This window comes from Pongo abelii, chromosome 2 (genome assembly GCF_028885655.2).
Source record: "Pongo abelii isolate AG06213 chromosome 2, NHGRI_mPonAbe1-v2.0_pri, whole genome shotgun sequence".
NCBI lineage: Eukaryota > Metazoa > Chordata > Mammalia > Primates > Hominidae > Pongo > Pongo abelii.
The window spans coordinates 6,006,389-6,033,905 of NC_085928.1; the positions used below are offsets into that span (position 1 = coordinate 6,006,389).

A 27,517-nucleotide genomic window follows, 5' to 3' on the forward strand; every position below is an offset into this window, starting at 1 on the left:
CAATAGACTGACCCATGCTATGGTGCACATCTGGGTTTCTTCCAGTTTTGGGCTGTGCTACACGGTATTGCTGTAAACATCTGGGTGCCTTCCTCTTGAGGGACACACCTGGGCATTTCTGTTGCGTGCGTCCCTAAGAGAGGAAGTGCCAGGCTGCAGGGCGTGCATGTGTTTAGCTGTAGTCATTGTTGGTTGCTGTTGTCAAATATCTTCCCAAAGTGGTTGTGTCAATTTATACTGCTGCCAATGGCTGCCCTACATCCCTGCCACTATTAAGTTTTAAAATTTTTATTTTTTTGAGACAGGGTCTTGCTCTGTCGCCTAGGGTGGAGTGCAGTGGCACAATCTTGGCTCACTGCAACCTCCACCTCCCAGGCTCAAGTGAGTCTCCTACCTCAGCCTCCTGATTAGCTGGGACTACAGGAGTGAGCCACCACACCAGGATAGTTTTTTCATTTTTTTGTAGAGGCAAGGTCCCAGTATGCTGCCCAGGCTGGTCTCAAACTCCTGGGCTCAAGCAATCCTCCCATCTTGGACTCCCAAAATGCTGGGATTACAGGCATGGGCCACTGTGCCCAGCCTAAAATTTTATCTTAAAAAAATTGTTTAAAAAAAATTCTGATGAAATACTGTGGGGAAAAGCAAGAGAGATCAGATTGTTATTATGTCTGTATAGAAAGAAGTAGACATAAGAGACTCCATTTTGTTCTGTATTAAGAAAAATTCTTCCGCCTTGAGATGCTGTTAATCTGTGACCTTACCCCCAACCCCATGCTCTCTAAAACATGTGCTGTGTCAAACTCAGGGTTAAATGGATTAAGGGTTGTGCAAGATGTGCTTTGTTAAACAAATGCTTGAAGGCAGCATGCTCCTTAAGACTCATCACCACTCCCTAATCTCAAGTACACACGGACACAAAAACTGTGGAAGGCCGCAGGGACCTCTGCCTAGGAAAGCCAGGTATTGTCCAAGGTTTCTCCCCATGTGATAGTCTGAAATATGGCCTCGTGGGAAGGGAAAGACCTGACCGTCCCCCAGCCCGACACCCGTAAAGGGTCTGTGCTGAGGAGGATTAGTATAAGAGGAAGGCATGCCTCTTGCAGTTGAGACAAGACGAAGGCATCTGTCTCCTGCCCGTCCCTGGGCAATGGAATGTCGGGGAAAAACCGCCTTAGGGCTGGAGGTGAGACATGCGGGCAGCAATACTGCTTAACAAAGCATTGAGATGTTTATATCTATGCATATCTAAAGCACAGCACTTGACTCTTTACCTTGTCTATGATGCAAAGAACTTTGTTCACGTGTTTGTCTGCTGACCCTCTCCCCACTATTGTCTTGTGACCATGACACATCCCCCTCTCTGAAAAACACTGACAAATAATCAATAAATACTAAGGGAACTCAGAAGCCAGTGGGATCCTCCATATGCTGAACGCTGGTCCCCTGGGTCCTCTTATTTCTTTCTCTATACTTTGTCTCTGTGTCTTTTTCTTTTCCAAGTCTCTCGTTCCACCCAACGAGAAACACCCACAGCTGTGAAGGGGCGACCCACCCCCTTCAAATACAGGTAAGATAAAATTTCCCACCATAACACCTTTTGTGTGTATAGTTCAGCGGCATTAAGTACATTTATGTGGCCTGTGAATGGATGTCGCCACCATCCATCCACACAACTCTTCAACTTACAAAACTGAAACTCTGCACCCAATATACAGTAACTTCCCAATTCCCCTCACTCCAGTCCCTGGCCACTACCATTATACTTCCTATCTTCATGAATTTGATTACTCTAGGTATCTCATATAAGTGGGATCATAGAGTATTTGTCCTTTTGTGACTGGCTTACTTCACTAAACATGATGTTTTCAAGGTTCTTCCATGTTGCAGCATGGGTCGGAATTTCCTTCCTTCTTAAGGCTGAATAATATTCCACTGTATGGATAGACCTCATTGTGTTCATCCATTCTTCCAACGGTGGACACCTGGGTTACTTCCACCTTTTGGCTATTGTGAATAACACTGTCATGAACATGGGTGCACAAATACCTCTTTCGGATCGTACTTTCAACACCTTTGGATGTGCACCCAGATGCAGGATTGCCTGCTGGATCATATGGTAACTCCATGTTTACTTTCTTGAGGAACCACCATACTGCTTTCCACAGTAGCAGCACCTTTCACGTACACACCAGCAGCGCATAAGAGTTCCAATGTCTTCACATCCTTCTCAACATTTGCTGTTTTCCGTTGTTTTGATCGCAGCCACCCTAAGGAGTGTAGTGCTTTTCATCGTGGGTTTGATTTGCACCACTCTGATGATGAGTGATGTTAAGCATCTTCCCGTGTGCTTATTGTCCGTGTATCAGCTTTGGACAAATATCTATTCAAGTCCTCTGCCTACTGTTTGATTGGGTTTTTGGTGTTACAGCTGCTGACACGTAGGAGTTCTTTACATATCCTAGATATTAACCCCTTATACAATTTGCAGATGTTTTCTCCCATTCTGTAGGTTGCCTTTGTACTCTGTGGTGTCCTTTGATATATAGAACTTTTTTATTTTGTTGTAGTCCAGTTTGTCTATTTTTAATTTGTAGCCTGTGCATCTGGTGTTATAGCCAAAAAATCAATGCCAATTCCAATGTCCTGAAGCTTTCCTCCAGTTTTCTTTTAGAAGTTTTATAGTTTTCAATTTTATATTAGGTCTTTGATCCACTGTGACTTAATTTTTGTGTTTGGAGTTATGGAAGGGTCTAACTTCATTCTTATGCATGTGGATACCTGGTTGTTACAGCACCATTTGGTAAATAGACTGTCCTTTCCCCATTGGACAGTCTTGGCACCCTTGCCAAAAATCATTTCACCATGTATGAGCAGGTTTTTATCTGGGCTCAGTATTCTATTCTGTAAGTCTCTCTATGCCAGCACCATGTTGACAGAGTCACAGTAGTACCCACAGCCCAGGGGCTTTCAAGAAGATGCCACCCAAGAGGGCAAGGCAGAAATGGGACCGCCAAGTCCAACTGCAGTAAGCAGAGGGAGCCACAGAGGGGAGGCGAGCCTGGGCCAGGGCTACCAGGGCTCTTCCTCAGAGCCATGATCAGAGTCTGGCTACCTGTGCTCTGAGCCTGGGAGGTGGCAGAGGGAGTTTACCTAACATGGGACCAAATTTGTTTCTTTAGCTGAGTAAGCTCCAGGGTGGGTATTATAGGGACAGGTCAACCTGCTGATCTGACCTGCTCTTGAGCCCCATGGGTTTCTGTGGGGTGAGCATCTCTGTTCTGACAGAGCCCAGGTTTCTAAGATACATATTTTCATACAGCCTGGGCCCTACACACCTCCCTACACATTACCATGCACACTCCACACCAGGGGCGGTGCAAGGCACTTCCTAAGAGAAATTTGACACCACAGGATTCCCATCTTGACTGCTGTTTTCAGAAGTCAAACTCCTGGAGAAACGCCCTGCATTGTGTTGAGGGATATTCACTTGTAAACATCACAATAAGCAAGAGCTGTCATCCCATGTTATAGTTAAAGAACCCAAGGCTCAGAGAGGCTGGGCAGCACACCGGCATCATACAGCCAGCAAGGGAGTGGAGTGGCTCAGACCCAGGCCTGTGGAACTCCAAGCCCTGAACTTTCCTTCCTGGGACCTGAGCCCATGCCTGAGCAGCACCCTGCAGACTCCCTCCAGGACGGTTGTGGCAGGCAGTGCAGGGGAGTGGTTCATGTCCTGCTGTCAGCGGGCCTCTCCCATGTGCAAGGCTTTTCCTCCATCCTAAATGATTACCTGGCAATGACACTGTAGACTTCATGAGCTTAGTTTCTCCTGGATGCAGTATGCTCAGGGATTTTTCAGAGATACTGGCCTCCTTCTGTGCAGCTTCAAACTGCAAAAGCTCTGCACGTAATTACAGCTACAGTTGCATGCACAGCCACTTGGCACCACAGGCGATCCTACAAACACCTCTGCCAATAAAGCTTCCTAAACACTGCCAGGATCACATCACTCTTCTGTTCAAAAACCTTCAGTGGCTCCCCACTGCCTGGACACTAGGTACAAGCCCTCCAAAGCATGCTGTGATTCAGCGGGTCCTCTGTTCCCAGTCCTCCACGTGCACAGGCACCAAGACTGCCCACATCTGGGCCCTGGTACAGGCGCCCCTGCTCACCAAATGGTGTCCCTGTTAACTTCCAGTGCTCTGCCCAAATCTTACTCCTATTCAATAGTTCGCCTGTCCTTTGGTCTTCTTATTCTGCAAATCCGAGAGGAAGCCCTTCCTTTCCTTATCTTTAGGGCCCATTTCACAGGTGAGTAAAGCCCCAGGGTCAGTGTCAGCCACGCCCAGATCTGCACCCCATCCCTGTTCCAGGCCATGTGTGACCTTAGGCAGCTACAGCTACACAGCCTGTTTCTTCATCTGTCACATGGGCCAATAACAGATCCTTCTCCTAGGGTGGTTGTAAAGTCCTAATGAGGTCAGGCATGCAAAGTGCCTGTCCTGTCCTGACAGGGCTGACACTAGATAAACTATCACAGTCAGACTCCACCCATGTCACCATCAAAATCCCACAGCAGACGCGGCAGAGAACAGATGGGTGGGCCTTGCCTGTCACAGGTGAGAGGACCCCAGAACTAACCAAACCCCTATTGACAATGCATTCTGAATACCAACTGCATTCCAGGAAGTAAAATAGGCACTTTGATGTGATTCTATGTAGATGACACACAGCTTAGAGATGTGAAAACTGAGGCTGAGTGAGGCCACTGATTTGCCAAAGTCACACAGTGGGCAAGATCCAGGCCAGACAGGAACTGACTGTGGGTCAGGAGACAACTGCCATTCCTTATGTTGCAGCCCCTCTGCTGCCTCAAGCCCTCTCTTTGGGAATCTGGCGGTCCATGCTGAGAACCCAGATAATCTGGCCCCAATCCCAGTATCTGGCACCTGCTCAGCAGCGCTGGTTTACCTGGGAGTGGCTGGAACACACCCTGGTTCTCCACCTCGACAGCCAAGTCAAAGTGGGAGCAGTCGCTCAAGGTGACCACCTCGCTGGCCCCGCCGGGCATGAGGCCACTGATCCTCAGGGGCAGCTCCAGGGCCTGGCCCACACGTGCCTCCACCTGGCATGGGGCAAACTCCATGCTGTGGGGCTCGATCACATATACCTGGAAGACAGGGGCATGGCCTGGGCTCAGCTGACTCCACGGGAGAGGCAGGGCCTGTTGCTCGGATTTCCTAAGTGCTGCTGTGTGCTGAGCTCTGAGGATACATCTGTGAGAAGCCTGTCGCGGGCAGTGGGGTGATTCAGGGACAGAGAGCAGGAGAGGCCTCTCCGAGGAGTGGCCTAGGAGCTCAGACCTGAGAGCCACAGCAAAGGCAGCCAGGCAAAGCCTGGGGGAAGAACACTCTGGGTGAAGGGATGGTGCGTGCAAAGGCCCTGCAGCATCTACCAGGCCAGCACCTTGGAGGAACATGGAGTCCAGTGTGCTGAAGAGCACTGTGCAGGGGCAGTGGAAAGAGACGGGGCTGGCAGCCATAGTGAGGAATCAGTGTTTACTGTGGCTGAGCTGGGGGACCTCAGAGGTCCCCACCACCCTGGCTTCTGTGTACCGATCAGCAGCCAGGTGAGCAGTGTGGTGAGGAGGCTGTTGGAAAGCCCCAGAGAGAGCTGCGACAGCTTGAGCCAGGGCAGGCGTGTTAGGACCAGTGAGATGTGGGATGTGTTCTGAATGTCTGGCTCATCAGATGGACTGGTAGAGCGGCTGGAGCCAGGAGAGAGGTAAGCACAGCCACGACTGTATAAAACTAGAATCCCACCTCCTGGTTAAGGAGGGGCTCTCCTCAACCCCACTCACCTGGCGAAGCACTGGCCTGAAGGGAAAGGGCCAGCTCCCTTACAGTGTGCTGGGTCTGAGTACAAGCCCCGCCGGCTGGCCCCGGAAGCCAGATTCTACCCAGGACGCACGCTGCCTCCTGAGGAACTGTCCTCAGGATCTGGCTGGGCTGCTGGGCGAACAGTGGCACAAGGGGAAACTGGGGTGAGAGGACAGGGGTCCCAGTTTATCCCAACGCTGGATCATGCTCCATCTCAAGGGCCTGTGTGAAGCCTCCTCTCCATGAGAATCAGGCCTCACTTTAGACAGAGGCGGCTCTGGGTCTCAAGCGGAAGACTGGCCAGCTTATCCATCTCTGTCCCCAATACTGTAAGAGCAGGCTGCAGCTGGACTCCATGGGGCATCCCTTCCTGCCCCAAATGAAGGAATAAAGGGGCTGAGGTCAGAGCACCAGGCAAGTATGGCCTGGGGTCAGTGGCCACAGGTGGGGCTGGCAGAGGCTCAGCTGTGACCACCGCCACCTGCCACCATTGTGAAGTGAGATGGCCCCATGTCACTCAGGGCCAAAAGCCAGGTGTGGGGACCTGTGCAGGGAACACCTGCCTTTGTACCCAAAGGTGAGTGAAGGGAGAGGAGTCTGGCCTGGTCTCTCAGAGCCTGGTGGTGCCCTTTCACTGTGAGTTTACAACCCAGTGCTTGGTGAACCTTCCAAATGGAGATTACTATCTTTCAGGTCTAGGGAATTTTCTAGAATAGCTCTTAGATTATCTCCCCTCCAGAAACCCAGCCCTGTGGACACTGGCCTTTCTGGGCCCATTGTTGGCTGGTGTGAGACATCCTGTCCATCTTCCTGACATGGCCATGAGCTCCTAAGGGAAGGGCTGGGGCTTGAGCACCTAAGTACAGGACCCAAGGTTGGGGGTGTTTCTGAGTGAAGTCGAGGCTTGCTCAGAGGGGGCGGCTGGAGACCACCATCCGAGCCTCCCAGGGGGTGTCTCGGCCCTGAGCTCTCACCTTCATCTCACCGAAATGGAGTGGGTTCTGCACATCATGTGCCTGGATCACACTGAGCCCAATGTCACTGCCTGTGGTCATCACGCCCTTGACAGTAACTGTGGCAACCAGGTAGCTTGATGAAGACCAGCTGAAGTTCCCACTGCCACCGTGGGCCTGCGGAGGAAAAGCCATCACAGGACCGGCCACCCACCCTCAGCCTGCTGGGGAAGCCAGAGGGTCAGAGACACGTGCGTGTGCATGCACGTACTCACATTCATACACATTTATTCTCATACTCATGGGTTCACCCATGCACACACTCACCATTCACACTCACAATTCACACTTACATGTACAGCTACTTGCCCATTCACTCACACACTCACCCTCACACTCATGCTCACTTACCACTCACACCTACAGTGCACACCACGTACACCTACTCACCTGCTCACACTCATTTACTCTCATGCTCACATGCTCACCACTCACACCCACAGTGCACACTCATACACCTACTCATTCATACACATGCTCACTTACATTTACCTTCACACTCACACTTTCACCCACTCACCATTCGCACCCACAGTACACTCACATACATTCACCTACTCCCACCAGCTTATCCTCACACGCACACAAACTTTCTCACACATACATACATTCACACATATACACTCGCACCAATACACTCAAACACATACACACTCTCACAGGCTCTAAAACACCTGTGGCCACTTCCTCACTGACACACAAGGTCGATGCCCACAGCAGGGAAAAATGTGGTATCAGCTAGGGTCTGGCTGGAGGCTCCCCCTGCCCTCCTCACTCTCTCTGTCCTGTCTCGTTTCTGTCCTCATATTCTGGGGACCTCGAGACTGATGCACACAAACACACACGCCCATGACAGAGGCCCCAGAACCTGGTGGCACCTCCCAGAGCTCAGGCTGGAGTGGGACGAACCCTTGGTCACCGAGCCAATTGCAGGATGCTGCCCCCCTGACCAGACACAAGCTCCCAGCACACACCCCTGCCCACTCCTCATTGTCTGCTGGGAGGTCAGCGACTGCACCTCTGCTCCCAGACCAGAGGAAACAACCCCAAAACCCAAGGGGCCAGGACGGTGACGCATCTGAGCAGAGAGTCGGTGCCAGTGCACAGACAGGACACCTGTCACCACTCCATGGGACAGCAGGACTGATGTGCCCTGCACTGACCACGAGGACTCGAGCTCTGTCTAATGCGAGTCCTGCCGGCTAACACCAGGTGGAAGCATTAAGGTCAGAGCAGTGATACATCCCACATGATGAGGTTGGAGATACTTATCCCTTAAATTTTAATGTTTTCTCTAAGGGTGTGCATATATATATATTGCTTTCAAAAATTTTTTTTAGAAAAATAAACGTTAATGAAATTCAAAACTGTATTCCAGGTTTTCTTTATTGTATTTTTTCTCTCTTTTTTTTTTTTTTTTTTTTTTGGCAGGGGTAGAGATGGAGGTCTCCCTATGTTGCTCAGCCTGGTATCAAACTCCTGGGTTTAAGCGACCCTCTCACTTCAGCCTCCGAAAGTGCTGGGACTGCAGGTGTTAGCCACTGCACCCTGCCTTATTCTCAATTTTTTCATTGTTGGTTTTTGTTGTTGTTTTTTTCCTAATAGAATGCATTGCTATGAGGGAAACCTCAGGAAACAGCAGAAATCATAAAGACTGTGATTTAAAATTCTCCACGACCACTAGAGAGTAATACTAAAAGTAACAGAATGGACAAAAAGCCACAATCCCATGAAAACACCAAAGGAATGCACGCAGAGGTGAGGGGTCTTACATACCTTTATTGTGTACTGATAGGCGCCCGTCTTTGGTTGCCACGGAAATGTCAAGATGCTGGGATACAGGGTGATGGGGATGTGAATTTCCACCTCCTGCTGGTTCCACACAGGCACCTGTAGTATGTGGACCCCTCCATCCTACAAGGGGTGAGGGTGCCACACGTAACCATGACAACCATGTCATCATCAGTCTTTCCCAGTCACCAGACCCCCACCCCTCCCTGGGGATCAGGCCACAAAGGTGGATTTGGGGGAAGAGTGGAGAGGAAGGTGCCAGACACCCTGCTACCCTCTCGTTCTCCACGGGGATGGCTTTCTGAAAATGCTGCCTGACTGAATCCTCAGGGCACTCCGGCAGGATGGATGTGGTGTCCCCCCCAACTTTACAGATGGGGAAACTGAGGCTTGAGAGCTAAAGCAGCCCACCCAGCCCCCAGAGCTGAGGAGGCTGACTCTGGCAGGAGTCACCGTCAGTGCATGGGCATTTCTTCCTGTTACAGCCTGCAGCCCCTTCCAGGCCAGGAGGCCTTCTGTGCGGGGTAGGAAAATGGGAACACCCAGGCCGATTTTCCAATCAGCAAAGCTCTGCTCCCTAAGGCTGATGGGCTCCTTAAAGACAAAGGAAAAAAGAACCCAGGATGCAAGTAGCCCAAACAGGCAAAGGGATGCAGGTGGCCCAACTCCCTGGGACCCATGGCCCTCCTGGGCTGACATTTCTGCCTACAGAGGGTGGCTTCATAGGACAAGGCACGATGCAGGGGAGACACCAACTTGCCTGGTCCACCACAGAGGTGAGGGCCGCATCAATGGCTGTCTGTCCCCTCTTTAGTGCCTTGACGCGATGGTACGATCCATTCTGGGAGGACGAGAGCACCTCGAAGAACTCAGCAGGAAGCACAGTTTCAATTCGGATGTTCTGGAAGGCGAGGCAGGACAGGAGAGAGGTGCTTCTGGGGTGACTCCAGAGAGTCAGAATTTGGGCACGAAGCTACAGGACTGAAACCAGCAGCCAGGCCAGGCCAAGGGGCCCCCTGGGGCTCAGCAGCCTCCACTAGCAGCAGACGGGTGGGCTGGGCCCTGGAACAGAGGTCTGATCACTATGGCCTTTGTCCCCACCAAGGCCACCCTCCCTGCACGGCCTGATGACCTGCGCTTCTATTCCATCCCCCTGCGTGGCACCTGGGGCAGCTTGGAGCCTACCGAGGTCTCAACAAGGAACTAGTAAATACAAAAAAAGGACATCACGTCCCCTACAGCTAACTGCAAATGGTGACCATCCCAGCCCTTGTTTGATAACATAAGCAAAGCAGTGACTTCTTCAAGGACACCGAGAGGAACCTCGCCTCCTTCTTCTAAAACCTCCAACGCCACCTGAAGGGCCTGGGGGTGCTCACTGACAAGCCTGGAATTTCTCACAGGGGACAGAGAGGCAGCCAAGACTCCTGCACATTTCCCCATCTGTCTGACACCCCTTTCCAGAACCAGAAAGTGTGCTGAGCTCGGCCTCTGTCACGCAGGGTTCCAGGTATTTCTGGGACCCAGTACGGAGAAAGCCAGGACGTGCTCCCTGACTCTCTGCAGGGCAGGAGGAGAATGGATTCTCTGAGGTCCCCAGCTTGGGGAAAAGGGGGCGGGAGAGTGGCGGGCAGAGACCTCCTCCTTATCCTCCTATCCTGGAGCCCTGCCACTGTGGCAACCTCTGCCCTCCAGCCCAACAGGGGCTCTGCGGCGGGGCCGGTGTGCAGGCTCACAGGCTCTGGAGATGCCCCGGGATGCCTCAGCAGTGTTTCCCACAGACCTGGGAGCACCACTAGAAACAGGACCCCTCCTCGGTCAGCCTGCATGTGGCCTCCTGTTGCTTTGGGGGCTGCTCTTCAGCAGCTGCGTCAGACAACGACCCCACCTCATCCCCCAGCCAGGACCTGAACAGGCACTCACGTCAGATACATAGACCTTGTTGCTGAACTTGTCAAAAACTTCTATGGTGATTTCATACAGGCGGCCGGTCTCCAGCACCCACCTGTCACCAGGGTGAACGGTGAACCCTAAAACAGGCAGGGGGAGCCTGAGCACTCAGGCCTCAGGGGCAGCAGGGTGGAGGAGGATGGGACCACCACCCTCAGCACAGGGGCCCTCAGCATCCACACGGGAAGCCCCACTCCACCCCCCTGCAGGCCCCACACCACCCACCCGGAGGCCCCACAACTATGGCCCTGGCCTCCTCCACAGAGAGGGACCTGCTGCTGAGGAGAAGTCTAATGCCACCTTCAGCCCTAAGTCCTGAGCTGACCTCGCCAGGACCAACCCTGGACTCATCCCACTCTGTCTGATCAAGGCTCTTTCAAACTCATTCCCGTCCTCAGTGGGTCTACACTCAGAATCCAGCAGCTCTGTCCTCAACACACAGCAGCCCTATGCTCTGAACCCTCAGCAGGCCTACGCTCTGAACCCTCGGCAAGTCTACGCTCTGAATCCACAACAGTTCTCTGCTTTGAACTCTCAGTCCTGAGCTGACCTCGCCAGGACCAACCCTGGACTCATCTCAGCAGGTCTACACTCTGAAGCCTGTCACTGAGCACTCTTGCCATATGAGTCATCCCTGCCCTCCCAGGTTCTCAGTCCCCTCCAACACAGGATACCACAGCACTCTTGCTGTCCCCTGGGATGCCCAATGTACTTTCTCACCTCCACACCACTGCCTAAGCAATTCCCTCTGCCAGGACACCTTCCCGCAAAGGAAGCTCTGTCTGAGAAAATGCCTGCCTTCAATATCATCATCATGTTCCTCCCCTCCCTGCTAAGGTACCCTAAGGTCATGTCACCTTAGGGTCCCTCTATAATTGAGCTGACACTGGGCCCCAACCTCTAAATGTCCATAGCAATGGTCAGGTCTGGGTAAAGCCGTGGTAGGAAAACCTGGAGGGTGCAAGCCCCTCTACACTCTACCCGGTTCTGTTTCTCTCCTTGCTGAGCCTGCAGCCTGCCTGGCTTGGCTCATTCTACCTATTTCTACACCAAACAGGGAAGGGCTGGTGAGTGCCCTGGGCAATGGTGGTCATAGCAAGTGGCAGAGCTAGCCAGAGGGAAGCATTTTCTGTGGAGCTATTGCTTCTTTTCTATTTTTTAAACTCATATAGTCACAACTGAGCAGCATCCATGAGGGCCCAGGAGGCCCACACTCACCCAGGTATCCAGGTTCAACCACGTAGATGGTGCTGTTGGGTAACCTAGAAGCACCTTGCATGCGAATACCTGAATTTTTAATTAAGGGGCAAGACATATGACAGCAAATAAACCAGCTGGCTAGCCAGTTTCAGCTTGGCTCAGAATCCTGATCAAGACATCACATGGAGAGAAGAAGAGGGGATGAAAACTCCCCTGGCTTAGGCCACGTACAGCAAAGGCACTTTTCAGAATCAAAGGCCACACTGCGCCTGCCACACTAGCAAAGGGGAATCTCTGCGAGGGACACTGGAGACCACACGGGACTCATCAACAAGTCTGGGGCATCAACACTCCATTATGCTAGTATGGAAACAGCCCCCGCCAGGCCCCCTCTGAGAAGGCTGCAGGTACTGGAGAAGTTTCCGGAGAGGAGGAACGACACTCAGCTCCTGCCATCACCTCCCACCGCTGGGAGCCTCTGGGGTGAGTCACCCACAGCCGTGAGCAATTCCGCTCAGCAGTGCTATTTCAGTTCTTTCTGATTTTCAGACCGTTGAGGGGAAACGGCTATTTTTAGCCCTGCCGAGCTTTCAGGGAAAAAAACGACTTGACTTCCAAACAGCAGCTCCGCCATGCCTATGCACACACACAAGCCCAAGAAAAGGATATTCCTGTGGCCAAGGACGAGGCTGCTCTGTCCCAGCTGCAGTGCAGTGACCATCGACGTGTCCTGGGCCAAGACAGCCACCGGCTGGGCTGGGTCTCCTTCGGGGCCCGGGATGCTGTTCTGAAGCTGCAACTCGTACTGATCAGAAGGCATGGAGAGTTCTAGCCACCAAGAAACAAAAAATAACAGGGAAAGAGAGAGCAAAGACAGGAAATGTTAGAAGCGAATACACTCCCACTGCCACCCCTAATCTCTGCACCCTGCTCTCAGTACAGCTGACGCATTTTCTTAATTGTTTTCGGTGCTTTAAATTTTAATATTGTTCTGCATGCTGGTGGACAAAACTGACACTCCATGAATTTTCAGAGGCAATCACTTTTTCTGTGACTGCTGTAAGCTGTTAAAAAAAAAAAATTAACCACAATCTATTTGCCAACTGCTTGGAGAATACTAACATTATGCCATTTCTGAACATTGCAAAGTGAACTCTTTGCTTCTACGTAGAGGGGGCTGTTTGGGGGCACTGGGGTTCATGCTGGTTCTGTCCAGCCTCTAGGGGTTTCCCGAGAAGCTTTGGTCACTGGTCTCCCATGGGATCTATAATTGTATACAATGAACCCTGCTGCCATCCTCACCAGCTTCAGTGTTCCCCTGCCCTTCACACCCACTTGGCAGAAAAATAACTTGCCCAACGTGGGCTAGGATGGAGAAGAGTTTCCCTGAGAAGTAACAGTTCTATAAAGTGAGCAACATCTATGTCCATCTTCCTTGCCCTGTGGGCAGAGACCACAAGCACTTTTGACAGCAATGGTGATGGCTGAGCAGGGATCAAGATGCCTCAGAACAATGAGGTGTCTCGTGATCACATTCCCTCATATCCCTCAATAGCCCTGGGAACACACACTACTGAGAGCCACATTTTGGGGATAGGGGACTGAGGACATCAAGATGAGCAGCCTGTTCACCATCGCGTAGCTAGTGGAAAACAGAGCTGGCATTCTGATCCAGAGAGCCTGACCACTTTCACATTCACTCTCCTAAGTCCGTGCAGCTTCCTAACCAGTCACCCATTCACTGTCCCCACAGGTGGGACATTCTAGCCCTCCAGCAAGAGAAGAGAGAAGAGGACACAGGAAACAGCAGACAACATCTCTGCTTGGCCCTCCTCTCAGGCCAGCTCAGGGCTTCAATACCCCATAGAGGGTGCCAGGTCAGGACTCCCAGAGGAATTTCAGCTAAAGCATGTTTCAGAATCTCCAGGGATTCTGATGGGAATTCTAAAAGAGAGGCAACTTGCCTAGCCCTTGTCCTGGGTTATTTTTCATGTGATCTAATAAGTATCAAATAATTTTCACTAGAACATTGGGTCCTCAAAGTGTGGTCCCTGAACCATCAACATCACCTGGAACTGCAAATGATGGGCCCCATCCCAGACCTGCTGAATCAAACTCCAGGGCTGGGCTCCAGCAAGCTCTGTTTTCACAAGCCCTGTAGGTGATTCTGATGCAGGCTAGAATTGAGATTCCCACAGGGAATGCACAGCCCATGTCCTCATCCCTAATCAAGTGATTCTTGCAGATTATGTGTCTAGTGTTCAGAATATGGAGCAGTGCATCAAAGATAAATGTCAGAATAAAATAACACAGTTGCTCAATGAAGCAACATTACTTTATACTGATTAATGAAGCACTAGCTTCCTCCCTTGTTTACTTTAAAGTTTTCTAAATGAGTAAGGCCCTTTTGGGAAATGAAAATGCTTACACTGAAGGGGACTTACATAGCACAGATGTAACCCTCCTTGCAAATCCTAAGACTGAAAATAAGGAGGATTTTGTGACAGACTCCTTAGATACCTCTTTTTCTTTCTTTTCTCTTCTCTTTTTTTTTTTTTTTTAAGAGATAGGTTCTTACTATGCTGCCCTGGCTGGAGTGCAGTGGCTTTCATAGGTGCAATCACAGCTCACTGCAGCCTGGAACTCCTGGGCTCAAGTGATCCTCCTGCCTCAGCCTCCTAAGTAGTTGGGACTACCAATGCAAGCCACCATACCCGGCCTTAGATACCCCCTGTATCCTGGAACTCACTCCTCATAAGAGACACTGAATGTGGAAGTCTTCGCAGATATTAAGGGCACTGCCCAGTTCCTGTCTTTGAATTATTGGGCCAACAATAGAAAGGTGTTCCTGAGGCCCCAGATCATCCCTGCAATCATCTGCAGGGGGTGAACAGCTGCCCTTCTATAGGTCAGGAGGCCCACATTCTTCTAAAAGACATGATCTCTGTCCCCTGCTGACCCTGGCTGATCCCCCCAGATTTGTTTCTGTCAGCGCCCCCACTCCTGGACGTTGCACTCCACATGAGCTCCAGGGATGACCACGGAGCTCCTGAGGAGCTGGGTCTGAGTCAGGGATGATGGAGAGCTCACTCCCTGCCTCTGACCTCAGCCCCTGCTCAAGCAGCCCCAGATACATTAGTTCTGAGCAGCCACAGTTAAGTGCCTGCCAGATTCAAAGTTCCTTCTACAACTGAGTCTCTGACACATGAACCTCAGCCCAACACATGTGCATGCTATTGGTTTTGCAAACCTAGTACATTTTATTTCAGTAATTTCCAGCATTCTATCCACTCAAGTTCTCTTCAGATACTGATTTCATCAGCCAGCACGTCCTTCCCACATTTTTATTACATCTAACAACTTGATCACAGTGGCAGTCACGTCTGCAACCAATCCAAACACCAACAGGACTTAGGACTAAGGACTGGAGACGGAGACCACGGCTCCCACTGGAAGCCCACCCTATAAGCAATACAGATGCCCTGCTATAAGCCCCAGGAGCCTGTCTCCTCCACTCACAGGCCTCACTTGCAGACATGATGTGACTGACTGTGCTCCGCCTCCACTAGGCTGTGAGCTCCAGGAGGGCAGGAACCAGGCAGCCCTGCTGACCACTGTGCACCCAGCACTTAGCAAAGGGCTGGCACAGAGCAGATGCCCAGGAAATGTATTTGCAAGAAAGGGAGCAGCCAGATAAAAGAGAGGCAGACATTACGGAAATAAAAATACCAAAGAAGAAAAAATTACTATAAGGAAGGAAACCCAACAGAAAAGAAAATATAAAGAGTTAATCTGCAGTTATAATTATCACATGTTAATAAGCCTATGTAACTGTCATCCAACGCAGAATGCTCTGAGGCTTCCACAGGATGCTGGGAAAGACAGGGATTTGCTCAAATTCAGGTCCCCTATGAAGACACCATTCCTTGACTTTTCTGTCTAGCAAACCTGCAAAAACCAATATAGTCACGTGAATTATACCTCAGTGAAAAAACAATCCAGCTAGGCTGAGCATGGCAACTCACGCCTATTATCCCAGCACTTTGGGAAGCTGAGGTAGGAGGGATAACTTGAGCTCAGGAGTCTGAGACCAGCCTGGGCAACATAGAGAGACCCCATCTCTATTAAAAAAAAAAAAAAAAAAATTAGCCAGGCATGGTGGTGTGTGCCTGTGGTCCCAGCTACTCAGGGGTCTGAGGTGAGAGGATCACTTGAGCCTGGGAGGTCAAAGCTGCAGTGAGCCATGATCATGATACTACACTCCAACATGGGTGACAAAGCAAGACTCTCTCTCAAAAAAACCCCAAAATCAATTCATTTAAAAGACTCAGGAGTTTCCGTTGGGGTGCCTTGTTCACAGTGAAGTTTTGCTAGCTCGGCCCCTCTCGGTTTTGCCAAAACATCCATCTGGAATCTACTGCAGTAGCATCCAGTGCCATCAATTGCACAGGAGTGTGTATTTTTGGAGGACTTTCACATCTCATGACATGACGAAAGGGAGGTGGGCCCTGCCTCTTTCCTTTCCTGTCCCAGGGCATCTTTCGTGTGCTCCAATTCCTTGATGTCTGTGGCAGGAAAGTCAGTGACCAAGCTCGTAAGTTTTCTAGGTACCTTGGGAGGTGCAGTTCCTCTGGGCTGTGATACCTGAGCTAATTTAGAGTGAGCTCTTTTTTTTTTGAGACAGAGTCTCACTCTGTCGCCCAGGCTGGAGTGCAGTGGTGTGATCTCAGCTACTGCAACCTCCTCTGCCTCCCGGGTTCAAGCAATTCTCCTGCCTCAGCCTCCTGAGTAGCTGGGACTACAGGTGTGTGCCACCACGCCCAGCTAATTTTTTTCTGTATTTTTACTAGAGACAGGGTTCCACCGTGTTAGCCAGGATGGTCTCGATCTCCTGACCTCATGATCCGCCTGACTCGGCCTCCCAAAGTGCTGGGATTACAGGCGTGAGCCACCATGCCTGGCCGAGTGAGCTCTTTCTAAAGCCAGCCCATTCCCTCTTAACTACACGGGCTCTGCTTGCCCAGCTGGGGCAGTTTCATGCCCCATGAGTCCCATGCAAATGGACCACCTCACCGCTACCCTGGGAGACTGTAAGGCCCTGTTTTTGTTTGTTTGTTTGTTTGTTTTGAGACAGCCTCGCTCTGTCACCCAGGTTGGAGTGCAATGGCGCGATCTTGGCTCACTGCAACCTCCACCTCCTGGGTTCAAGTGATTCTCCTGCCTCAGCCTCTGAGTAGCTGGGATTACAGGCATGTGCCACCACACCTGGCCAATTTTTGTATTTTCAGTAGAGGCGGGGTGTCACCATGTTGGTCAGGCTGGTCTCGAACTCCTGACCTCGTGATCCGCCTGCCTCAGTCTCCCAAAGTGCTGGGATTACAGGCGTGAGCCACCACGCCTGGCCGGCCCTGTTGTTGTAATCAGCTTTTTTCTGGGTTTCCTTTCGGGAGAAGGGGCAGAGGGAAATTCCAATCGATCCTACAGGGGTGAGTAAGGCCAAGGAGCCCAACAGTTTTGTGAGCTTCAGGTCTTCTATGCCTCAGTTTTCCTCATGTATGAAACAGCGTATTAATGAAATCTACCTCACAGAGCTGTTGGGTTATATCCAGGTATACACATGTAGTCCCAGCTACTCAGAAGAACTGAGGCAAGAGGATGGCTTGAGGCCAGCAGTTTGAGATTAGACTGGGCAACATAGCAAGGCCAAGTCTCTAAAAAATAAAATAAAGTAATTTTAAAAAGAAAAGCACTTACAACTGCCCAACACCGAGGAAATGATCAGTCACGGTTAGGTGCTGTCAGCAGTGGCTGGGCTCTCCAAGTGTCTTCCTCCAGGCCGCAGTGCCATTTCTTGATCAGGGTTCATGGATAATTTTATATTTCTGAGACCTCCTGTTTGTGCCCTCTGGCCTTTCAACATGCTTCCCCTTTGTATTCGCTGTCCCCAGAACTCTACCTTGGAGCCTCCTCCCCTTTCAGAGTCTCAGAAAGCCACATCTTGGACTGTCTCTGTCCTAGAATCTGCTTCCCTGAAGTCAGGTAAACATCGGGCTCTGACCAGGACACCCACGCTTGGCTTCCTGCAAATCCTACTGCAGGCCATCCTCCTGTTGACTTGACATCCTGCTGAAGGGCAGATGCTGCTTGCCCAGAATCAAGAAACATGAGTTTGCTTCTCTTTAACTAGGACCACCTTGCAAGAAATAACTGGGCCCAAAGGCAGGAGCACCTGTCTTCAGTTTCTTTGTCCTCCTGAGAGAAAGTGTTCTGCCACACAGGAATGACTAACCAGATGACTGCTCTCAGTTGAGCAGGACTTTAAACAATGCAGCACCTCCCATCAACTGGAGACACCACTCAAGTTGCTCTTATGCTGAAGTGTATATCTACCTGCCTCTTAAATGACACCCTGTATCACAGGTGGAACCGACCTACCAACCTGGCAAAGTCACCTGCCCGAGGCCCTCGGATGGACTGGACCTGAGAACTCTTATGCCCACGACCCTTCAGATCCTATGCTCTGGATGTTAAACATACACAGCTTTGAACAAAATGATAATGACCCTTAGGAGGACTGGCACTCCATTAAGAACCCTCACTATCTGAACACAAGTACACAGTACAACTACACTCCTATTGATTCATTTTGTCCTCACAGGCCAGGCAGAAAGGCCTCAAAGGCTCCAATGAGAAACAGCCCTGGAGAAGGGCAGTGGCTTGCCCAAGTTTGTTGAGTTGTCAGTTGCAGACCGGGGCAAAGCCCAGTTAAACACAAAGCCCACAGCTCTGGACTTGCTGCCACTGAAGGGGCATATACCCCAAAGAATTTGGAAGCAGGGACTCAGATATCTGCTCACTGTGTTCACAGCAGCATTACTCACAATGGCCAAAAAGTGGAAGCAACCCAAGTGTCTGTTGACGGATGAATGGGTAGACAGAATGTGGTCTATCCATCCACACAATGGAGCACTATTCAGCCTTAAAAGGGAAGGGAATTCCAACCCTTGCTACAACATGGATGAAACTTGAAGACATCAAGCTAAGAAAAAAGTGATAGAAGCCAGTCACAAAAAAACACATACTACATGATTCCATGTACATGAGGTACCCAGAGTTAGTCACATTCACGGAGACAGGAAATAGAATGGTGGGTGCCAAGGGCTGGGAGAGGGTGAAGGGGAGTTGGTGTTTAACAATGCAGAGCTTCAGTTTGGGAAGATGAACGAGTTCTGTGGATGGATGGTGGTGATGGCTGCAAAAGAGTGTGAATGTACTTGATGCTACCTGACAGAGCACTTAAAAATGGTTAAGATGGTAAATTTTGTTACATGTATGTAACCACAATAAAAAAAGGAGGAAGGAAGCATCTGTCGTGATGGCAGAGCCAATGACACACCTGTAATTTTCCCTTGCCTGATCTTCTGCACCTTGTAGTGAATGGAGGTTCCCACCATCAGGTAGATGTCATAGGCCGGGTTCAGAAGGATGTTCTCCAAAATCAGCAGCCTGACTTCTGCAGGGCGTACATTCTTGGCATAAAGAAAAGGCAGACAAAGTGAGGTGCGGAGAGGGAATGGGGAAGTGGCAGTGTGAGCAAGAGAAATAGATGTTTTAAACATGGGAATAGGGAAGTTAAGAGGAAAGAAACAAGATATCATTCCCAAATCCTCACTTTCAGACCCCAGAGGTCCCAGGGGAGCTCCATAAGTACAGCAGGCACCCAGAGAAAGGGCATTACCCAGACTGAGCCTTCACACTGACTGCCCATTGTGCATGGTTTATCTCTATGTGAAACAATGATTAAACTGGAGTAAAAGAGGAAAGCCAGGGTGAACTCTAGGGATACTATGGCCACCGGGAGCTCAAGTTCTCTCCGCACAAAAGCCCAAGGTACAGGGAACTTGAGAAGCCCCAGGCCAACGTAAAAAGCAGGAGAGGCATGTGCTGTGATGAGCCCTTGGCTGCTATTCCTTGGCCCCTTCCCCTGCCCACCTCTCACCCCCGACCTGTGACCTCCTGCCTCCTCAGGAAAACCTGTGGGCAACTTCGCAATGGGAGAAAGATCACTAGGTGCCCTGTCTAGTGCACCTTTAGGTACTGGATTCTCCAGAGGCCTGCGCCTTTCATTGTCTTTGGCCTGTTTTGATGGCACTGTACATTGTAGAAAAGCAACAACAAAGCAAACGATTCTTGTCCACAGAAACACAAAAAACATTTCCTCTGGTGGAGGCGCAGCTGACTGCCCTCCTGTGGGTGTGGGCATTCTGCATTTTTCTGAGTTCAGTTCAGCATGCCTGGTGTCCTGTGGCAACTCTTTGGATTCTCCTTTAAGCCTGCTGTCACAACTGACAGGTTTCCTCACTTAACAACTAGTTAATATCTTCAGTGCGTTCAAAACAGACAAGTGTATTGGGCACCACCATGGGCAGGGCTCTGTGGCAGATGCTTTCCAGCACGCAGGCAGGGAGGGCCACTGAATGTCTGTGGGCAGGACAGCAAGTCTGCCTTTCCAGCTTAGCAGTGTGGCTGTACCCCATCCCAGCCTGCGCCCTACATAAGAGCAAACTGTCTCCAAGTACTACCTGCAGAGTCCTACGGGATTAGCCCCTATAACAGGGCATGTTCCCATGTTTCTAAAACCTTCCAGGACTCCCAGATGCAGCAAACCCACTACAGAGAGTGAATCAGAAGAGGATTTCTCCGTCTGCCACTTTACAAAATTAAATGGCAGGCCAAGTACCACAGTGTTCCTGCCTGTGCTCCAGACACTAGGCAAACAAAAATATCTCAGGGTTGCAGCTCAAAACGAGGCACTGGTTGGGTGGACATTAGTCCACAGAGACAGGGAAGGAACCAGGACATTGGATAGACCCACTCCTCACTCTCCTTTCCTCTGGCATACCCCTACTACGCTGAGAATGGGATGCTGGTGAGGCCAGGAAGACATGGGATCGGCTGGGGCAGGGGCTTGAGGAGATCTACACATGGGATCCCTGGGCCACCAGTCTCAGGACTCCAATGGGGGCCCAAGGAGAGACAGCATAGAAGACACCCAGGAGCCCCGGGTTTTGTCAAAGCCCCAAGTGCTTGGGAGCGTCCCTATACCAGCATGGTGGGGGTGCCAGTTGGAAACAGGTAAGTTACTGGGAACCTCCTGCTCTTGGACCTCCCTAGAAACTAAGAATGAGCAAATGCTATGCACCCCTAGAGATGCTTTCTGGGGCCTCAACCACCTTTCTTTGTAAGCCGAGGCTCAAACAAACCAAACCAAACACATAAAAATATGAACCCACATCCTGAAATCATGGGACAGCATCTCACTTCCACTATTCAACGTGTCTATAGGTGTGACGGTACCCATAGGCAGGTACCGTCAAGCCTGATTCCACCCCAGGAAGCCCACTGCCCCACCGCCAGCACCCCAGGCCCACCTTGTAAACAGCCTCCTGGATGCGAGCCTTGAGCTTGGAGCTCCCAGTCTTCATCCCAGACACCAGGATGGTGTCCCCTTGCTTGGCAGCCTTCTCCATCTCTGAGATGTAAGAAGGAGGGATGTACGTAGACTCCAAGAAAGTGAGGATTCTGGAAAAGGAGCACGTTGTCAAAGTTCGTTGATCAAACCCCAACACAAGATTTGTCAGAATCTACCACAGCATTCCCTATCAGTACCTCCCACTGGGGCTGACGCTGAAATAAGGGGTGTCCCCCTAGTCAGGGCTGGGGCTGCCTAGAGACACGGCTCTGCAGCTTTCTACATCAGAACTGCCAAAGTCCTTGTGAAAAATGCAGATTCTTGGCCCCTGGCCCAGGCTTTGTCTCCAAGATGCCTGGGAATCTGCATTTTATCCACATGCACACGTGACGTAAATACTGACATGCGAGACCAGCTGCTGAGTCCACATGGGAACAGTGAGGCCTGGGAGATGAGGCAGCAGGCCCAAGAGCACAGCCCAGTCACAGCAGGGCCAGCAGCACCCTCACCTCCCCGAGGCTGCCTGCTCCTGTCCAACCTCCCCGGCCTAGCGCCCAGCTCTGGGGAACGATTCTCCATGACTGGTCCCCTAGCTCTGGGGACCAGACGGCACCACGTCTCACTCTCCCTGGATCCCAGCTTGGGGAGATGTCGGGGACGTGGTGTAGCCTGGAGTGTGGGCTGCTGGGCAGGCTGACTTCAGGGACCCTTCCCACGCAGGCTCCCACTTCAGCCTGCATTTACAAACGAGCCCACCATTCCCCTGCACAAGAGCAATCTGCTGATGCTGGGCCGCACTGTGATTTATTTCCTCGCCTGGTTACTCTAGGTGTCACATGTCAAGTTACAAATCCAGGACAATCCAGCTCCAACCCGCCTTGGCATCTGGGATTTCTGTTAGCATTTGGCTCAGGTGCAGAGCTAGCTGCCTGGAAGCTCAAGTGGCGGGGAATGGGGCATTGTCAGAAGGGGACAGGGAATCAGCATCCCCTCAACATCCAGCGTGTGCCAGGCCCAGAGAGGGGCCCTGAGCGGATCAACCTACTGAGCTGTACAGCGGCCCTCAGAGGCAAGCACTGGATCTCCTCCAGCTCTGTTTCCCAGGGCAGGAGGCTGAGGCTCAGGTGGGTAATGTTCCCTGGCTAAGGCCACAGGCAGGAAGTGACAAAGCCAGGACTGGAATCCAGATCTCTGACTCTCTGGCCCATGGTCATGGTTTTACAAAACACCAGAAACCGCAGAGCTGGTGCAGCAGGCTCTGTCTCCACAAGGGCAACTCGGCTCACAAAGGCGTCAGGACATGAGGACATCGGCCTGGAGTTGCTGTGAGCTGAGCCCTGGAGAAGGTTGTGACAGAGGAACCACCACGTCCCCAACACCCCTACAGCCCAGAGCAGGACTTTAATGGCATAATGAAAGGCCAAACAGTAACCGACAAAGGACTTAAAATTATATAGGGGTGAGAAAGCGCAGAGGCAAGTGGAAGAACGGAGTCTCGCTTCTGTGATATTCCTGCCAAAGACACAACGTTAGGACCCTGGCCGTGAGGGAACAGCAGACAAACCCAAAACAAGGGCCACTCTACAGATAACTAGACTGTCCTCTTCACAAGTGTTGCGGTATCCAAAGTCAAAGCCCGGAAGACAGTCCCAGGCTGACAGAGAGTAAGAGAAACAGGACACATGCAGCAGGTGACTTGGGGCTGGGATCCTTCTTTTTGCTGAAAAGGATAAAGCTGGGACAAATGACCAAACTTGAGTAAGGTCTGAAGACAGCCGGCATCAGTGTTCGTTTCCTAGTGCCATGACTGCATGGTGGCCGTGCAGGACAATGTCCCTGATGGTCATAAAGCACATGAAAATCATCAGAGTGACAGGACATGAGGCTGGCAGCCGGCTCTCAGGTGAATGAGGGAAACCACTTTTTGGACTACACTGGCAGATTTTCTACAGACCTAAAATTGCTGCAAAAGGAGACTCACAAGATTCAAAAACAACTTTAAAAAAGGGACCATGCTTTTTAAAAATCACACAGCAAATCATGAGGAAGGCGGCACAGTCGGGAATACAAGCTCAGACCTGGGACCTGCACCAGCGCCGGCAGAGGACCCGCGTGGCTCTGCTCCTGCCCTGTCCAACATGTGGCAGCGCAGTGAGCCATTGACAGGAGGCTTGTGCATCTTAGGAACTGAACTGCTCATTTTCTAACTACAAGTAAATAGCCCTGGGGCCCGTGGCTCCCACATGAGATAGTGCAGATCCACGGATCTGAGTTCAGACTCCAGCTCTGCCTTCCCCGAGCTCAGACAAGCGGCTCGGCCTCTCCAAGTCTCAGCCTCTACAACTACTCGATGGAGAGCACAGTGATGTGCAAGCTCGCGTGGCTGCCAGGAGGATGACACAGGTCAAGACGCTTAAGGTGTCCACCTCACAATGGGTCTTACAATACCACCGTATGGGCGACTCAGCCTGTTCCACCTGAGACCAGCCGGCACAGCTGGCCTGTGCCCCAGTCAAAACCTGGCTGCCCTTTAACTGGCCCCCCAGAAGTGCAGCCTGGGGCCACCCACACTTTCCCTGTGCCCCGAGACAGCTGTGCATGTCTCATTTCTCCAGCTGGACATCCCAAGCCTCTGACAGCTTCTCACAGGACACTCTCTATGGGCTGCAGAAGCAGCAGGCTCCCGCACAATGGTGTGAGTGGATCCCATTCCTATATTGGACACTCGGAATGTTGCGGGCATCCTAGGAGTCTCCCAGTCTCCTCAATGACCCAGATGAAAGCGCCCCGCTGGTGAGGAGCTCACAGATGTCCCCCTTTCCCCTTCCCTTCAAAGAGGTCAGGCCCAGCAGAGGCGCCCCTTACCGCAGCGCATTGTGGGAATCTGAGAACCTGTCCGCCTCGGAGTCCTTCACAATCGTCCACTCGAAGACCAGTCCAGCCAGAGTACTGAAGGTGTTCCCTGTAAAAGCAGATGGGAGAGGCAGACAGATATGGAGTTAATTTCCCAGGGCGGAGGGAGGCATGATGGGAGCTTCTGCCCCATCCAGGAACCACACTCCACATCACCACCCACCAGGCAGGTGTCATAACCTGTATGTCAGGAGAGGAAACTGAGGCTGAAAGGAATGAAGACACTTACTCATGGTCATGTGACCACCAGGGGGTGAGGCCAGGATTTGAACCTAGGGCTGTCTGATGAAAGCTTGTGCTCTTCCTGCTGTGACTCCCTGCCCTTGACTGCAGGACCAGCTCAGTGCAGTGCCTAACACTGCCGCCCCACACATCTGTGAGCGGTTTACAATTTAGGAGGCTGCTCAGAAACCTGGGCCATTCATTCCTGCTCACCACTTCCTGGGAGTAAACTCCTCTCCCTCCCCGTGCAGGGGAGGGGACCCAGGGTGGAGGGGCACTACCCAAACTGTCTAGTGTCACATGACTTTTCTCTTCACCTTGACTGTGAGACTCCTGAGGTCCTGGGGTAGGTAGGGGGCAACGAGAGCCAGGCCCAGCCAGCCTTGGCTCTTACATCCTGGCTTGCTGCCTGGGAGCCTTCTGATCTGTCCTTTCCAATCAAGAAACAGATGCCACATGCAAGTCTAGTTCTCACCTTCTCTTGAAAGGATGAAGACCCACCCACCTGGGCCTCATTCCCTCTGAGGGCCAGAAGCTGCTCGCCCTCTCTAGAAGGGGCCATGCCACACTCCCCACCAGCCCCTGATGCTCTATGCCTGTTCCACATCCCTTATCCACACTCCTTTCCTGACCAGCTACCAATACAAGGGATCTGGGGGCCAAGAAAAGCTGTTTTCTACAGTGCAAAGGGCAAGGTATTTAGAGTCGAACTGGCCTGGGGTCCTGCTTCTCTTCATCCCGATCCCTGGCCCCGCAAGGTCTCAAAGACCGCATGAAATAGTGCTTAGCAGAAGCTCCAGAAAACTTTGCTGCCTTCGCCTTACTTCTCAGGGCTTCTTTTATGAAGAGAGGCATCTTGTTACAGTTCCCTGGGTGTCTTTCCGTCAATGTGAGCAACTGATCAGAGGAAGACAACCCCCATCTATGATGTACATACATGCAGGAAGATTTTTTCTTAGAGGTCCAAGCAGGATTTTGAGCAAATGAAAAGTCTATGGTTTCCCGAAAATTAATCTGTCTTCCTAACATCCAGGGCATTAGGTGAGGATGGTGGATATGAAAATCCACACCAGCGAAGCACATCGGCTGCAAGACATGAGTCCTCTAGTCCGACCCCTGGATGCTGCGTCCCCATCAGATGGGGGCTTGAGACCCTTCCCGCATACCCCAGGGATGAGGAGCTCATCGCCCAGCACAGCCCATTCCTCTGTTCAACAGCTCTGACTATGAGAACCTTCTTTTGCACACTGAGCTGAAACGGGGTGCATATGGAGTACTGCTGGCCCCAATTCTGCTGTCCGGGGGCAGAGCCCAGCAGGTTGGCTTAGCAGTGTGCTCAGTGAGGGGAGCCTGGGCTCCAATTCCACCTTCTCGGGGAAGAGCCCAGCAGGCCGGCTTTGCAGTATGCTCATTGAGGGGAGCCTGGGCCCAAATTCCTGCCTTCCGGAGTCAGAGCCCAGCAGGCCAGCTTTACAGTTGTGCTCAGTGAGGGGAGCATGGAGTCCCTACAATAGTGTGACCCAGTAACCAGAAATGCAAGACTGCAGACCACTAGGCAGGCCACTCCCTTAACACAAATACATGCCAACACCACAAGAGTCCTGAACAGCTACCCTGGGGCTTCCACCCAGCTCAGCTCCAAGCACAGCTTTTCTCTTCTGTAAAATGGGGATGAAAATACCAACGCATGGGGTTGGAGGGAAGATCAAATTGAGAAAGCATCCCCGTGACATGTCCAGTGTTCACAACGGCCCGCTTATGGACAAGGGGATGGAGGTGGGGGAGGCCCTGCTAAGGGGCTCTTAGCAAGGAAAACGGTGGGAGAGAATCATGCCTGCAGACACTTCAGGGGCTGCATGTGGAGCTCTGTTTTTCATCATCTTTGCTCCCCACAGTCTCTCCTGCAAGTCCACCACATTCAAATGTGGAAGAAGAGTTGAATGTGTGGTAATTTCAAGGGCAGAAAGTGTTCTTAGGCTTCTGTAAGTTACCTGCTCGGGCAGGTGCACACACAGGACCAAGTGCAGGATTTGCAGGGCTCCATGCAGATGAGAACACAGGGACCCTCGTTCATGCAAGGGCCTGCCAGCTGCTGGCCACTGGCTTTCTCTCCCGCCAGCTGCTGGCAACATGGCCAGACCCAGCTGCATGGGCTCTGGGGATTTAGGCAGGCATCTGCCTTTCCAGGGCCTGCTGCAGGTGGGCACCCCAAGGGTGGCAAGGGGAGAAGGGAAAGCTCTCAATAAATCCGTGCCCAAAGTTTTGCTTTTTCCACTCTAAAAGAAGCTATCAGTACCTACTATGTGCAACAGAGCCCTTGACCTTGAAGCCTCACAGCCAAGTTTAGATATTCACCAGGAAAGCCAGGGGTCCAGTCTCCAGAGGATCCACCTCCCCTGTCCTGCAGTAGGGCTGAAGGAAAATGTTAGGCAATTCAACCTAGCAAACATTTACCCAATGCTGGCTGGGCCCAAAGTCCAGTGTCAGGCACAGAAGAGTCCAGAAGAATGAACTGATTTCAGTTATGTCTTCCTAGTACTGACCTCGACAAGCCACAGTAGAAAATGCCTTGTATCCCAGGGCAGGGGGCACTGCAGAGCTGAGGGACATCGAAGGGAAGAACAAGTCCCACCTTGGGCAGCCAAGGAGGGCTCCCTGGAGGAGGGGACACCTGAGAGGCAATGCCAGAGGAAGTGTAGCTTCTGAAAGCAGAGTTCAGGAAAGGAAGGTGCTCCAAGCAGAAGAGACGGGATAAGGAAATGTGAGGAGGGGGCATCTTTGGAGACCCTGAGCTAGTCCAGTTCTGCTGATGCAAGAGGCACGGGTGGGCCAGGAAATAGCTGTGAAAACCTCTGCTCAAAGTTTTGCTTTTTCCACTCAAAAAGAAGCTATTAGTACCTACTATGTGCAACAGACAAAGCCCTGTCTGGAGGCAGGCACTCTGCAGGTGGCTTCTGGCCAAAAAGGCAGATCCCAGCCATGTTGGGAGGGCCCTCAATGCCCAGGAAAATGCAGCAGTAGGAGACAGGCAGTGCGTCCAGCGGAAAACAGCTCAGGCAACAGAATCAGACATCCTG

The 27,517-nt window shown here is 51.5% G+C and overlaps 1 protein-coding gene across 2 annotated transcripts in view; it reads right to left on the reverse strand.

The window, feature by feature from the left end:
- NUP210 (nucleoporin 210) overlaps window positions 1–27,517 on the reverse strand; it is a 106,401-nt gene that overhangs the window by 51,857 nt on the left and 27,027 nt on the right. For both annotated transcript variants that reach the window (XM_054551246.2, XM_024244326.3), the window contains exons 4-13: window positions 24,171–24,267; window positions 21,265–21,415; window positions 19,230–19,362; window positions 12,503–12,661; window positions 11,852–11,920; window positions 10,607–10,713; window positions 9,444–9,584; window positions 8,669–8,806; window positions 6,854–7,009; window positions 4,972–5,170 (exon numbers count right to left, since the gene is read on the reverse strand). In XM_054551246.2, coding sequence (XP_054407221.2) covers window positions 4,972–5,170; window positions 6,854–7,009; window positions 8,669–8,806; window positions 9,444–9,584; window positions 10,607–10,713; window positions 11,852–11,920; window positions 12,503–12,661; window positions 19,230–19,362; window positions 21,265–21,415; window positions 24,171–24,267 — 1,350 coding nt within the window. The remainder of the gene's footprint in view (window positions 1–4,971; window positions 5,171–6,853; window positions 7,010–8,668; window positions 8,807–9,443; window positions 9,585–10,606; window positions 10,714–11,851; window positions 11,921–12,502; window positions 12,662–19,229; window positions 19,363–21,264; window positions 21,416–24,170; window positions 24,268–27,517) is intronic.